The 15,195-nt window shown below is 43.5% G+C and overlaps 1 protein-coding gene across 3 annotated transcripts in view; it reads left to right on the forward strand.

Moving 5' to 3' along the window:
• Positions 1–1,028: 1,028 nt before the first annotated feature.
• Positions 1,029–15,195, forward strand: part of Cry1 (cryptochrome circadian regulator 1) — a 47,428-nt gene continuing 33,261 nt past the window's right edge. The window contains exon 1 of one of the 3 annotated variants that reach the window (XM_040755182.1): positions 1,029–1,720. In XM_040755182.1, coding sequence (XP_040611116.1) covers positions 1,563–1,720 — 158 coding nt within the window. In that variant the 5' untranslated portion in view covers positions 1,029–1,562. Of the gene's footprint in view, positions 1,721–2,279; positions 2,456–2,868; positions 2,901–15,195 lie in introns of those variants that run through there. The other 2 variants (XM_040755183.1, XM_040755184.1) reach the window with 2 other exon arrangements.

Below are 15,195 nucleotides of genomic sequence, written 5' to 3' on the forward strand. Positions count from 1 at the left end.
GAGACAAGTCAGGGCAGGAATTCAATGCAGAAACCTGGGGCCGAGCTGAAGCAGAGGCAATGGCATGTGTACTGGTTTGTTCCCCTTGGGTCTGCTCAGCCTGGTTTCTTATACAACCTGCCCAGGATCACCTGCCTAGCGGTAGCGCCACCCACACAGGCCGGGTCCTCCACGTCATTGATCAAGAAAATGCCCAGACTTCCCCTACAGGCCACCTGATGGAGGCCTTTACCAGCGGAGGCTCGTCTCCCCAGATTAACGTCAGCGACAAAAAAACTAATCCAGATACCTCCCAAACCACGCCCCGTGTAATAGATTAGAGTGGATAAATTGACGATTTATCGACACCACCATGAAACTCCGGGAATATCTGATCCCGGCCAGTGTCCTCCAGAGCTTGTGCAAAAGTGCCAGTGCCAAGCAGGAAAAAGGCTGAAGGGGGGTGTTTTGCGCCGCTCCCCGAGCAGGGGACTCCGGCTAACTCCGGCTAACGCGGACTGGCGGCTGCTCTCCTCCTCCACCTCCCCCCCAGCTTCGCCGCGAACCCGCCCCAGACCTCCCCGGGCACGCTCCCGTCCCTCGGATTACACCGCGCCCGCGCGCCCGGGCCAGCAAAGCGCGCGCCCGCGAGCTCCCTGCAGCCCCGTGCTCATCCGGGTCTCCGCAAGCCTCAGCCAATGGAAGCAGCTCCCGGCCCCGCCCCCCACCCCCGGAGCTGGGCTCCGCCCCCTCCCCTCCCCCCACGGCCTGTGGCCCGGGGTGAGCGTCCCGCGGCGGAGGAGCCCCGCGGAGAGGGCGAGCCCGGCCCGCACACGAGAGCTGCGGTCCCGGGCGTCGGGCGGCCTCAACAGGCCCGGAAACACCCGGCGCCGCGGCTCGCCGCCGGGTCTGGGCCGGCGTAGTAAACACACTTCAGAAACGTGAGGTGCCGGCGGTCACGTGGGGCGCGTGCCGCCCAATCAGGAGCCGGGGGCGGGGCGGAGGCCGCTGACGCGGCGGAGTCACCCGGGCAGCCTCGGGACCGGGCACCGGCCGGCGCACGTCCAGCGGCCTGGAGCGCCAGCCCGCGCGATCCGAGCCTCCTGCCCACCCCGGGGCGCACAGGCCGCGTCTGCGCGGGGGCCGCGAGAGCTCGCGTCGCTGCGCGGGGGCCGCTCGGGCCGCGCCGCCGTCTCCCCGCCGGCCGCCTCGCTAGGGCGAGGTTTCCGTGACGAGCCTCCCGGGGCTGCCGCGGCCAGCTCGGGCCGTCGTGGCGGCTCGGGCCCCGCGCGCTCGCTTGCGCTCCGGGGGTCGCGGGCCCTGGAAGGTATGCGTGTCTTCCGGCCGCCGGCCGCGGGCGCGGGCTCCTGAAGGACGTCGCCCGTGGACCTCGGCGCCTCGGCAGCCTCCATTCATCCGCGCCCGGCCTCGGCGTCGCCTCCCCCCGTCCCCTCCCTGCCGTCCTTTCCCCGCTCCGCGCGTGCGGAGGTTCTCCTGGAAGCGCCGGTGTCGGTTATGAGCCCGGCCTCCCGCTCCTGAAGCTCTCGGTAGAGGAAGTCGGGGCGACCCGCCGCGCCCCGGGCATGGGGGTGAACGCCGTGCACTGGTTCCGAAAGGGACTCCGGCTCCACGACAACCCCGCCCTGAAGGAGTGCATCCAGGGCGCCGACACCATCCGCTGCGTCTACATCCTCGACCCCTGGTTCGCCGGCTCTTCCAACGTGGGCATCAACAGGTGGCGGTGAGTCCCGAGCGCGAGGGGAACCGACCGCGGTGTACACGAAGGGCTGTGGATGAGTTAGTGTCAGTCCCAGGAATTGCTCACACCGTCTAAGAAGTGTAGACGTGGTCCGTGCTAAACACCACAGACTTAGTAGAGTCCTGACGACCGGGGACACCTTGGCCTTCGTCCTAAGCTGTGTCTGTGTGATGGGGACGCCGGCCCAGGTTTGTGAGATATAAAAAGCGGGGGAAGTAAACACTCCCAGGCCTGGATTCCTCTGGCCCATGAAAGGGTTGTAATCTTTACTGTTGACGTGTGTGTCTAGGTAACTCATAATGTGGAGAAAAACCATTCATTTATTACAGCTGGTTCCAGATCGAGCTTTCTTCCCCCTTGAGGTTCCAGGAGGAAACGCAAGGGAAAGACTTACCTGATTTCTCTGTGCTCAGCTCTCAACTCCTCCTTGTGGTTGACAAGATAAAGCAGTTTTTCTTTCGAGCAAAGTATAATCCTTCGAGGGAATCCACCCTGGAAGAAACCCTCGAGACGTTGTTTGCGCTGTCCCTGAGAAAGCAGGATAGAATGAAATGGAAGCATTAGTCGGCAGATGTATTGATAGCTGTGTGCCAGGCATGGCTTTCAACGTGAGGGATAGAGCAGCGAACCAACTCTGTCCTCTTCAGCATGTGTCTGAGAAAGGAAAATAGATATGCAGTCTTTTAGGCGACAAGAAGTAATGCCAAGAAAAGACAGGTAAAGAGGAATGGGGATGGGGCCACAGTTTAAAGTACTGTTGGTTAGCTGGGTATAACTCACTGGAAGAGCACGCCTGCTGCGTGTGAGGTTCCGTCCTCAGGACCGCGGGAACGACGTTGTCTGGTGTAAAGACGGCAGGCTTGAAAGAAGTGGTGGGTGCAGCTGTCTACGGGAAGAGAGCACCAGGAAGGCGCGGCCCAGCCGGGGTGACTGGGGCAAAACCCGTGGGGAGAGGGGTAGCTAAGGAGGTGGGAGTTGTAACGGGCCGTGCGAATAGAGCTTTATAAGCAGTTTCTAAGTCTGCCATTTGGCTCTGAGTGCAGTGGAAATGATTACAGGACTATGAGCAGAGAAGTGACGTAATCTGCCTAAAGTTACAAAAAAATTGGTTTGGTTGTGATTCCGAGGACGCACTGAATCGGGGAATGAAGACAGGCAAGAGGTGAGAAGACACTCTCGTACTTATCCCAGTGCAAGATGAAAATGGCTTGTACAGAATGTGCTGGCAAGTCGGCTATGGGGTTGAGCAGAACAAAGGGGGCTATATTACCATAGTCAGAAGATGAAAATGACCCGGATGTCCATCAGCTGATTACTCTTCTCAATGTGGTATATCCTTGTAACCGTTACTTGGCCGTAAGGGAACTAAATATTGATGTGTGGGTGACCATGAAAACTTGCTAGGTGAAAGAAACTGGTCATGAAATTTGTGCTTATATGGAGTTCCACAGTGGGCAAACATACAGGGACAGACAACAGCTTAGTGGTGACTTAGTCCTGGGGAAACTGGGAAGTTGGGAGGGTATAGCTGTGGGCACAGAGGGAAATTGCGACTTCACACGTCTATAAATAGCCACTAAGCTGTGAACTTTAAAAAGTCCGCTTATCTCTCTAAAACCCAGCCCAAATGCTACCTTTTCTGTGGTACCTCGGTTACCTGGTCTAAGAAGATGCGTTTCTCTGAACTGTCACACTGTGCTTGGTATGGCTTCTTCTACATTCCTAGGAATGTATAGTTCTTCCTTTTGTTAATGAGTATTTGGTATCATTAGCTGATTTGGGCTGCTGTAACTGAACTGGTTAGATTGGGTAATTTACAAATAAAAGACATGCATTTCTCTCAGTACTAGAGGCTGAGAAGTTCAAGATGAAAGCACCAGTATTTGCTATCCAGCAGGGACGGCATACTTCATAGATGGCATGTTCTACATGCTCTTACATTGTGAAGGAAATGAAAAGGCTCTCACAGGTCTGATGATGGGAATCGCCACACTCATGAGGGTAGAGTTCTCTTAATTTGATTGCCCTATAATATCATCACATTGGAGACTAGGTTTCATCATAAGAATTTGTGGGGATGCAAAGGCGACATTTAGACCATAGCAGGTGTAATATGTATTAATTTCTCTCTTCCTGAGGAGAAGCTACAATTTCATTAATCAAAAATTGACTCCCTATTCATGGAAGACTCTGCTCTATTCCCAGGGGATTTGCAGCAGTCAGTAAAACCAAAGTCTCTGCTGTTGAGTAGCTTCCATTCTTGTAGAAGACAGAATGTGTGTGGGGGGGGAAGGGGATGTGATACAGAGAAAAATCAGCGGTGTGTGAAAACATAGACCTAAAGGAAATGAGGAAACAAAGCAGAGTGAATCCATAGAGTCACCTGGTAAAAGTCACCTACTTTTCCTTAAAGATCTAGGACTTAAGGATGAGGCAGTCACTCTATTTAACTTAGATACTAATGCATACCTTAACGTTAGGACTTTAAGTAACCTGTTAGCCAGGTGTAGCGATGCATGCTTATAAATAATCCTACTACTTGGGAGGCAGAGGCGAGGAGAATCAGAGACTCAAGGCTGTCCTCAGCTATGTAGTGATTGTGAGGCCAGCTGGACTATATTAAAGCCTATCTCAAGAAAACAAAATTTAAAATTTTTTCAGTGTATTACTTTTCTTATTTGGAAGTTAACTACACAATTGAAGCTATCACATATAAGGCGTCTTAATTTTTAATAACTGAATATGCAAAGGCACCTAGATGCTTACCCATTTTCTTTCTAGTATATGATTTCAGTAGGAAACGTGATCATTGTTGACATACTTTTTGATCCTATAGTTTCTAGTTTATTTAACTTTATAGTCATATTTTCTTCAAATGTCTATATTTAATCTATAACTTCTGTTTTTATTATATTACTGAAACATATAGTACGTTTAAACTCTTAGTACAGTTATTGTCAGTTCTAGTCTCCTTGCAAGTAGGCGTTCGGATTTTTTTCTTTCTTATGTATCTTAGGTTTGCTAGCTTCTTTTCTCTTTTATTGGTCATCACACAGCATGATGGTACACATCTGTAATCCCAGGACTCAGGAAACTAAAGCAGCAAGGTTGCTGAAAGTTAGAGGACAGCCTGCGCTCCATTGCAAGCTGCTGCCTCAAAAAAGAAACAAGTAAAACAGCCTCCTGTAAAACAATAAATAGTAAAATTAAAAGGGTCACATTCACAAAAAGCATGAGATCCAGGGTCCACATAGTTTTATAGTTAGTTGTGATAAGTGACGTTTCCCAGGGAGATAAAAAGCAACCTCTACCAATTTCTCAGGATTCCATCCAAATCCAGCCTGTTGAACCAATGAGTGTATTGGATTTATTTACAGGAGCATGGTCAACTCAGAGAGCTGTGTCAGGAGGAAGCCCTACCCCAAGCACTTGCTTGCTTCTTTTATATCCTCAGGAAGAGGATGGCCCTGGTTGAGGGTCTCATGGTCCTTGTGAACCACCTCCCCCCCAGGAGGAGTGTTAATAGTCAGATCTTGGGAGGTCTTGTGAGGACCTCAAAATCTGTTCTGCTCTGAAACAATGATAGTTGGATCCAACCCAGAGGAAACAGCAGCACCTAGAGGGTTCTGAAGTTTTAACAGGTAAGTCAATTCTATACAAATGGTTCCTAAACACAGTGAAAATCAAACTAAACCACACAAAGATTTGTTAAATAGAATACAGAAACACTTTTGAAATATACTTTAAACTCATCTCAAGAATGGAAGAATAATTTAGTACTGGAAATACGTTCATACAAATTGTTGATAATTAGTATAAGTTAGTAGAGCAAAGAAAAGAAATCATTTCCAGAGATGTTGAAAACGCTTAATAAAATCCAGCATTAATTCTTACTAGGTCTAAGCCAGAAACAGAGGGATATTTGGTTATTTGGAAAAGCTACTCAGTCTCTTGCTTCGTGGGTCATGTTAGGATCCTGTCAAGTCTGGAACAAGATCAGAGCTCTGTCAGCATTGTATACGGCAGCACTATGCAATGAAAGGAGCACATACTTGGAGGAGGGAGGAGCGTCACTTCTGGGGTTAGATGAGGTGGCTGTGAATATTGAAATATCCAAGGTCACATGCTAACAGTTCAGAGGTGTTGCTGGATACAGTATATCTTAATCTAAGATACAGAAGATGTGTGGTTCAACAGTATCCATTTTATAAAATCTCCTTCTTGTTCTCCTTTAGATTTAGAGATCATCTCTGAAGAGGGGCTGGAAAGGTTGTCAGAGCCAGAAGCAGTGGTTCCTTGCAGCAAGGCAGTGTTTGCTGGACATGACAATGCGTTTCCCCAGAGACAGTAATGTGTGTTCTCCTCCAGGCTGCTGTGTAGTAGTGCGGGGTGAGGGAGGTTTGTGACAGTAGGACTTCATCAGTTGTGCCTATTCTTCAGGGGCTCAGCAGAGCACAGCTGAGTCTTTGCAGCAAGAAGACTTTCAAGTTGTCCAAAGCCCTGTCACCTGCTTCTGTCATCTTCTCCCTCTTTCCTCTGTTTGTTCAACACCTGCCCCAACCCTCGTTTTAATTTTCTGTGATAGGATCTCACCCCGAATTCTGGGACTTTGAGACCAGGTGCAGCTTGTATGACTCTTCTGTAGCATAGATGAATAACCTGCTTTGAGTTTTTAATCTTTGATAGCAAAATATGATCTCTTCACATTTATTGTTATCACTGACTTTAGACTTTTATTTTTGCCCGCCCCCCCCCCTTTTCTTTCTCCATTTTTCCAGGGCAGTGGCAAATGCCTTTAATCCCAGCACTTGGGAGGCAGAGGCAGGTGGATCTCTGTGAGTTTGAGACCAGCCTGGTCTGCAGAGTGAGTTATAGGACAGCCAGAACTGTTACACAGAGAAACCCTGTCTCAGAAAGAGTAGGGCGGGGAGGGAGGGAGTGGGAAAGAGGTTATGGAAATGGCTCAGATGTTCAGAAGGATCTGCAATTGAATCTCCGTCCTCCATGCCACTCTTGCTTGAAAACAGGCAGATACCTAGAGATTAACTCAGAGCTTGTATTAAATAAATAAAGTGCAAGATGTGTTCGCACAGGCCTTTGATCTCATCTCTCAGAGGCAGATGCAGGGGGAGCTCTGTGAGTTCATTGAGTCAGCCAAGACAACATAAAACAGAGACTCAGTCTCTATTAAATAAATGAGGAGATCTAGAAGACACCTGAGCATGTACATGTACAAATACAAGCATGAACACACCTGTATTACATATATACATACATACACGCAAGGGAGAAAGAGATCTAACTGTATTGAATATGAGGAAGTCAGATACAGGAATTGCTAAACTTGGAATAAACAGATACTAGTGTCAGAATTACTGTTTTATTGAACTACAAAATCGTGTTGAACTGTTTAATGCTCAGGACCACCAAAACACACACACACACACACACACACACACACACACACACACACACACACAGAATGAATACCCACCAGGAGTTGTACTGCTGAAAATAATAGCCAGGCATGATGGTACACACCTTTAATTCCCACATTCAGGAGGCAGGTTCAAGGCCAGCCTGGTGAACAAAGTGAGTTCCAGAACAGCCAGAGCTACACAGAGAAACCCTGTCTTAAAAAAATCAAAATCCTAAATAAATGAACGATATACTAGTCCCCTTATTTACAAGGATAATATCCAAGAGGTGCCCCAAAATAATATATATATATATATCACTTAAGAGGCTATTAGTGATAATAAAATCAAATAATTTTAGCAATACAGTTCAATAAAAGTAATTTAAAATCCATGAATTGCTTATTTCTTGGATTTCTATTTAGTGTTTTGAGGCCTTTCTTGATATGGTAATTGAAACCATTAGTAAGGAAGAAACTACTGTAATTACTATCACTTTTAAAAATTGGGTTCCATGTGAAAGTGAGTAAAACCATTTAGAGAGTCAGAGTGAGCCAGCAAGAGAGGGGAAGATGAAAAAAAGATGAAAGGTTGATTGAATGAGCCTGGGGTATCTTTGAATTAAGACAGATTTATTTAGCCAGGGAGTCACAGACCGTGTCAGTTAGCCACCCTCTGATGTTACTTCATAGACGAATAGACACTCCATGTAGACCCAACATCTGAGAGACTGAGACAAGAATGGTGAGACTTAAGGCTATCCTGAGCTACAAACCTAATCTCAAAAAAGAAAAGGAATAATGGAAGCGCATGTATTCTTGGTTTTCCTCTTATGATTATAAGATGATGGGGAGCTTTAAAAATTACGTAAATCTGTCATTAAAGAAAGAGCTTTCACTTCAAAGAGAAGAAAAGAGTTTATTCTGCAGCCATATATGAGTAAACTGGCCTGGGAGCACAGACTCGTGTTGCCCCAGATACCATGTTTCACTGTGGAAGTAATTACATGAGATTTTATTAGTTACAGAACAAATGCAGTCATAAATCAGGGAATTTAACCAGCAGAGCAAGGAAACTGTTAGAGGCTTCAGGTCCTTGACTTTTGGATTGGTAGAAGTTGGTGGTCTGTTAACACATTTTAAAAGTTTTGGTAGTTACCATCAGACACAGGGCAGGCAATGAGTGACTTTCAGGTGGACTAAAAATAGCTCAAGGTGATTTGTTTATGGCCTGCAGCATGTGTATTCTCCATCATCTTTACTGTCGTGAAAAGCACAGTGATGTGTGCTAGAGCTCTTCCTCACTTGCACCTGGGGGCAGGTGTCTCAACACAAACCCCAGAGCATGCTATCTTTTGCATCTCTCTTAACGTCATTTTGTTCATGCTGTACTACTTGAGACAGCTGGGTAGAACTTTCCTTAAAGGTTCAAGAACTCAATCTCAGTGGGTGTGGTGGTACACACCTGTAATCCCAGCACTTGGGCTGAAGCAGGCAGTTTCAGGCAATTTCCAGGCTATCCTGGGCTAAATTGCAAGACCTAGTCTCAGAAAACAAAGCAAAAAGCAGTCTCCTAATAAATAATTTAAGTAGGATGAGGATTGTTTCAGTAAGAAGTGGGGTGGGGTGGGGGTTAGCTTTTAAAAAGGCACACAACATCTACCACAGAATACATCAATGTCTGTTTGGAAACAACCAGAGAGTGTCCATTACAGATGAATGCAGTTTTAAAGATGTGTCACAGGGCTAGAGTAACTGTTAGTGACAGAATGCCTACCCAGGTATGAGACTCTGGGTTTGATAACCAACACTACAAAAATAATATGACAAAATTGTTAAAAGTTGTCATCTATGAAGCTGGAGAGATAGCTCATTGGTTAAGAATACTTGTAGCTCTTGAAGAAGATCCAGGTTTGGTTCCCAGCAACCACATGGCAGATCAAACCATCTGTAATTCCAGTTCTAGGGGTTCTGATGCCCTCTTTTGACTTCTAATGGCACTGCTCACACGTGCTACACATGAAAATTAATAATTAAAGCCCAAAGCTTTTGTGACGTTCTAATCTCTTTGGTTATATGGTAAGGGTTAGTTAGAAGTTACTCCTTGCTCCCCCAACTTCTTCCTGTTTTGTTTCCAATCTTTAATCCTTCTGCAAAAGAGAAACCTCTCCTGAGTTTTCATCTAAGTAGCTGCAAGAGGTCAAAGTCCAGTGTCATGTCCATGTCTGGTTTGCCTATGTCATTATGTCAACAAGCTTTCCATTCTAAAACTACCCAACTCCACCTCCACTCAGCACTGAGCAGCCAGGATAGGAATGACCTTGCCCCCGATTCCCTGGAAATGGAGAGAAAACAGTGGGGATATGGCATTATAGAAAGGAACCCTATGTACTGTGGATGTCAAAGACTAGAATATAGCTACACACATGACATACACATACATATGTGCATACATACATACATACAAGCATGCATACAGTGAATGTAAAGGTATAAACGTCCAGAACAGTTATTAAGTTGGTTATTCGGGGAGTAGGATGATGAATTGGGAGCTGCATTGTTTGGAGAAGGTTGTGTGCTCCTCACAGCTAAAGGAACTGGGCTGTCATGTGCATTGTTACATGACGGGTGGCTGTGCATGACCTGAAACCAAATGGAGAGGGCTCTTATATTTTCCAGGTCCTGAATATTTATATATAATTTGATGGATTTTTGATAAATTGCTATGTCCAGGTAACACCAATCCCAATTATAATAGAACAACATTATCTTTTTCCCACAGAAAATTCATGCATAACCCTCTTCCAGTCTTTTGAAGGAGGTTTTTAAAAAAAGTATGTACGCCTTCAGTTTGTGACCTCCATCTATTAAATAGTTAGTTAGGGTGAGGCTCGGTATTTATTTCATAAACTGCTTTCCCCTACCCCGGTATAACTGCAAAACCCTGATTAAAAACTATGACCTTAGGGACTGGAGAAACAGGCCACTGGGTAAAAGGGCTTGTCAAGCCTAAAGACTTGAGTTCAGATCTGCCGTGCCCACAGAAGCATTGTGTCTATGTACTTCATGCCTGGGGATTGAAGAGATGAGGCAAGACAGACTAATCTGGAACTCACTGACTGGCCAGCTAGCTATTCCTTTAGTTGGCTCTAGGTTCAAAGAGAGATCTTTTCTCAGAAACTAAGGTGGAGGGCAATAGAACAAGACACTCAGTGTTGATTTCTGACTTCTACATATATATGTATGTATGTACGTATGTATGTATGTATGTATATACGCATATGCATATGTATATTTGGATATGTATATATGCATTATTAGCAATTTTGCATTTTAAATTCATTTTTAGAATTCCTAAAACAAAAGATCTTTTTAATTTTGCTTGACTGTGAGCTGATTCTCTCATCTTCAAGCTTTGGGCCTATGAGAAAATTCATAGGGATAGATCTTTTCCTTCTCCACTTTCAATCACAGTTTTCTCATTATTCTCATTCATAACTGGATAGACAGACTTCATCTTTTTTTAACTGATTTGTCAGTTATTCATCTTTATGTTGTAAGTTGCTATTATAAAATACTGGGCACTATACTTTATAAAAACGGATTTATTTGCATCACAGTTCCTCTAAATACTGTTCTCACAGGTAACTACCCGTTTTCCCTGCCTAGTGTCATAACTTGGGTGAAAAGCAGAATGGGAAATTACTGCATGCAGAAGAGACCAAATACCTCAGGTTGCCTTGCTTTATGGTAACCTGCTGTCATGAAAACCAGCTTGATTTTACAAGAGCTAAATTAACCCCTTCAGAAGGTGTAGTATCTGTGACTTAGTCTACTTCTAACAGGTCTTCTCCCTAAATATCTACCACCACTTAATACCAGTAGATTAGACTACAGGCCTCCAGATAGAAAGTCATGTTTTCCTGTACCCACAGGCCTACAGGCACTGCATGAATCTTTCCACTTGGCATTTCTTGAGCTTTTTTTATTCCATTTTTATGATTGTCTCATCAATTCATGGTTTTTCATCTTGTCTACGGAAGCATTATTAATTAATGTGCAGTACTTCATAGTGTGTGGGGTGTTTTTGTAACTCCTATATTGTACTTGGAAGGCATGACTCCACTGGATTTCTTTCTTTTTATCTTTTCTTGCTACCTTATAATCCTCTATAATCTTTTTACTTGTGCCTGAAACATAGGATTTAGAATTTCCTTCAGTGCCATCTTTTGAAGAAAAAAAACTTTTTTCTGGTTTTTTTTTTTTTCGAGACAGGGTTTCTCTGTATTGTTTTGGAGGCTGTCTGTCCAGCCCAGCCTCGAACTCACAGAGATCCGCCTGCCTCTGCCTCCCGAGTGCTGGGATTAAAGGCTTGCGCCACCACTGCCTGGTTAAAAAAAAAAAAACTTTTATCAAAATGTGTCTTATGTATTTGTTTTAATTTTTGAAAGGTGTTTTGATGAATATAGAACTTTATGTTGCTGGCTTGTTTTCAGCTTATTAAAAGTACTGTGTCCTCTCTTGAATTACATTGTTGCTAAAAAGAATGATTGCCCCTTTAAAGGTAAACTGTTGACTACACCCAACCCATAGACACATTGAAATTGTTCATACAGTCTTTGAAAAAATTATGGAAGCATACAGAGGTACAGAAGGTGTTTGTCCAGGGAGAATTTAAACTTCTTAGAGGCAGTAGAGTTATGACTTCACATTTATATTTTCTTGCAGTACACTGAACATTAAAATTTGAACTACAAACATGTAGAATTGGTCAGTGCTTTCCAGTTTACTTCTTCCGCTTGATTCAAGGAGCAAGGAAATTTACCATGAAGTGTGGAGGGCTTATTTTGTCCTCACTCTTCCCTACTGTGCACGTGTGGCTTTTAGAACTGTTGGCTTAGTGTTTCAAAAGTCTTCATTTAAACTTTACTCTGGGACTCAGTCTTGACTCTGTCCCCCTTGTGTTGAGAAGCCCTCAGGACCAGTGTCCAAGTGCTCTGGACAGACCCTGGCCCTGACCCTGACCCTGACCCGGGCATGCTCTGCTCACCCTTTGTTTGGTGACTCCCCATTGTCTTGTTAGCTCTTAGCTGCTTTTAGGAAGGTGTTTTATATACCCATTGTAATTTCTGTTTCAGTGACAAGATTGGCCGAAATAACCTGTTTACTAGTTAAAATTGATACATTTGGCTTTTTTATGTGTTTGACTTAAAGTATATATCATCTGTATTCATTTTGCCCTATCACTTTCTTTATCATAAAATTTTTAATTATTTTACTTTCTGAGATCATAACATAATTACATTATTTCCCTTCCCTTTCCTTCAAACTCTCTCATTACCTTTTGTTGTTGTTGTTCTCTTCCAGATTTGTAGCCTCTTTTTACCTTTTTTTAATTGGGAAAATTTTATTTTCATGTATTTTGATCATGTTTTTCTTTTTCCCAGTTTCTCCCAGATCTTCCTCCATGGCCTTTTTATTTCATTAATTGTTGTTAAATACCTCTCTGTCTTTCTCTCTCGCTCGCTCTCTCTGTGTGTGGGGGGTTGTAGGTATGTATACACCCATTACTAAATTTGTGAATCCTACCTACTCAGTCTGTGTGATGCTACTTGGATTTACATTGTTTGGAATGACCATTGATCTTGGGTAACCAGTGGGCGTGCTTTTCTCCTGACTTACTTGTCTGGACTTCTTAGTGTAGGCCCCGTGGGCTTTCTTAGCGTGTCTGCTGCTGTTGTCCTTGTTCAACAGCTCGAGTTCAGACAGTCATGCTGGTAACACAGAACTTATACGTAACTCTAGCTGTCCTGGAACTTGCTCTGTAGACCAGGCTGGCCTTCACTTTAGAGATCCGCTTGCCTCTGCCTCCTGAGTGCACTGCTGGCTTTAAAGGCATATACCACCAGCCTGGCCCTTTTCAATTTTAGTCGTTTTATTTATGTGTTTTCTCTTTTTGTCTTGGTTAGAGGTTAGCTAAAGATCTTTTGAGAACTAAAATTACTCTTCCTTTCTATTGGGGTTTGTTGTAGTTGCTGTTTCTTCTTTATTTCCTGGCATTAGAGATTGAATCCATGTTCTTGGACCTGCTAGGCAAGTTCTACACTGAACTATATCAACTAGCCCAGTTCATTTTTTTATTCTCACTAACTTCTTCCGATTTATTTCTTTTTCATACTCTGATTTACTGAAATACAATTAAGATTGAAATATATTATGCTTAATAAAGTAAGTTTTTAGCCTTTTCATTTTCTAGGGTCAGCATTAGGTATTAAGAGTTTCTTTTCTTGACTTTACAGTTGTAACTCAGTCTCTTTATGTGAGAGTTTCATTGTTAAGAATTTCCAATTAACTTTGTAAAGCTATTATACTTGTTTCATTTGAGTAGTGATTTAGAAATATAATCTTAAAGTATTTATAACATGACAGATTTTTTTCTAGTTAATTTTTAATACTATTTTTCTTTTATACAAGAAGTTATAAGATATGTATTATTTCAGTTCTTTGACAAATGCTTTGACTTTTAATGATCTAACATGTACTCAGATAAAATGACCTATATATATGTATCTTTATCCCATATATATATTCCAGATACACACACTATGGTTATTAAGGAGCATATGCCTTGATTTTTTTTCTGTTAATCCAGAGTTGTTCATATATTATCTAGATCTTCTCTGTTTATTTTTGGTGTGCTGTTCCTTCTCTGTGGCTGATGTTGGGTACCTGCTGTTGTCCAGTCCTCTACCTCCTCTTCCTGTCTCCTCTAGCTTCTGTAGCCATCATTCATTCTATACTTCTGTGGAGCCAACTTTTCAGCTCCTACTGTTACCTCAGTATAACCAAATAGTTCACTTGATACACTGTCCATGTTGCCTCAGTCCATGAACGTTTCTTCTTTGTTCTTGCCAGAATGTGTTATTTTTATCTTCTTGATAATAGCAACTCTAGTTATGGAGAGATGATATTTCATTGTAGTTTTTATTTGTATGAAGAACTTTTTATTATAAGGTCTTGGCCATTTGTCAAATTTCAACAAACCAACTTGTGGTGGTTATGGATTTTTTTTTTTTTAGAGTAGAAATTTCAAGTCAGACTGTTAGACTACAGATTTAGATCTAGGACAGCGTGCTTTTAAGTGCGTTAGACAGATGCTATTTAGTTATATGTAAGTCCTCTAAAGCCTAGAAGTGTATATTACACTTGCTTTAGCCTGACTTTTAGAGTCACAATGCAGGAGTATCTAAAAATAGACAGGGATATGATTTCTAGATTATAAATAGCTGTGTTGTTTTTTGAGATCACATAGGAATAAGAATATTTTAGTTTTTGATCTGTCCTTGAGTGTTTGATATAAATTTGTCTATAACACTGTGGTTTCTTTGTAACTTTTTAATATTGATTTTTTTTAATTCCCCCCCCCCCTTATTTTAAGATGGTCTCATGCAGACTAGGCTGACCTTGAACTCCTGGTCCTTCTGTCTCTACCTTCTGAGTAATGGGGTTATAGGCATGCACTACCACGCAAGCTCTGATACTTTGCTGTTTTGCTTGGCTATAATCTTGGGTGGGCCCTACTTACCATAGCCCACATTGGTCCAGTTTCTCAACAGTTCTCTTGCTTCAGTGTGTTTTAATACCCGTTAGGATCATTTTACATGTTCTTTCTTCAAGTCACATTTATAGTAAGGTACCTATCATCTGAGCTTATCATTTTGTCCACCTGTAGCGTGTGTGTGTGTGTGTGATGGATGCACATGTGTATATGGTCAGTGTTGAGCATCCTTTAACATTTTTACCACCTTATTTTTTGAGGCAGGGTCTCTCTCTCACTGAGTCTGAAGCTCATCAGTTGAGTTAGAAGGGGTGATGCTCTTGTCTGCTTCTCCACAGCACTGGGATTGAGGCCATATAGCACTGTGTCAAAAGTTTGCCATGAATGCCGGGAATCAGACTCTGGTCTGAGTAAGCCATCTCCTCCAGGACCTTGAGTTTTTAATTTGCGTAAAATTTCTTCCTACTATCTTCTAATTTACAG

This window comes from Mesocricetus auratus, unplaced genomic scaffold (genome assembly GCF_017639785.1).
Source record: "Mesocricetus auratus isolate SY011 unplaced genomic scaffold, BCM_Maur_2.0 Super-Scaffold_100011, whole genome shotgun sequence".
Classification (NCBI taxonomy): Eukaryota; Metazoa; Chordata; class Mammalia; order Rodentia; family Cricetidae; genus Mesocricetus; species Mesocricetus auratus.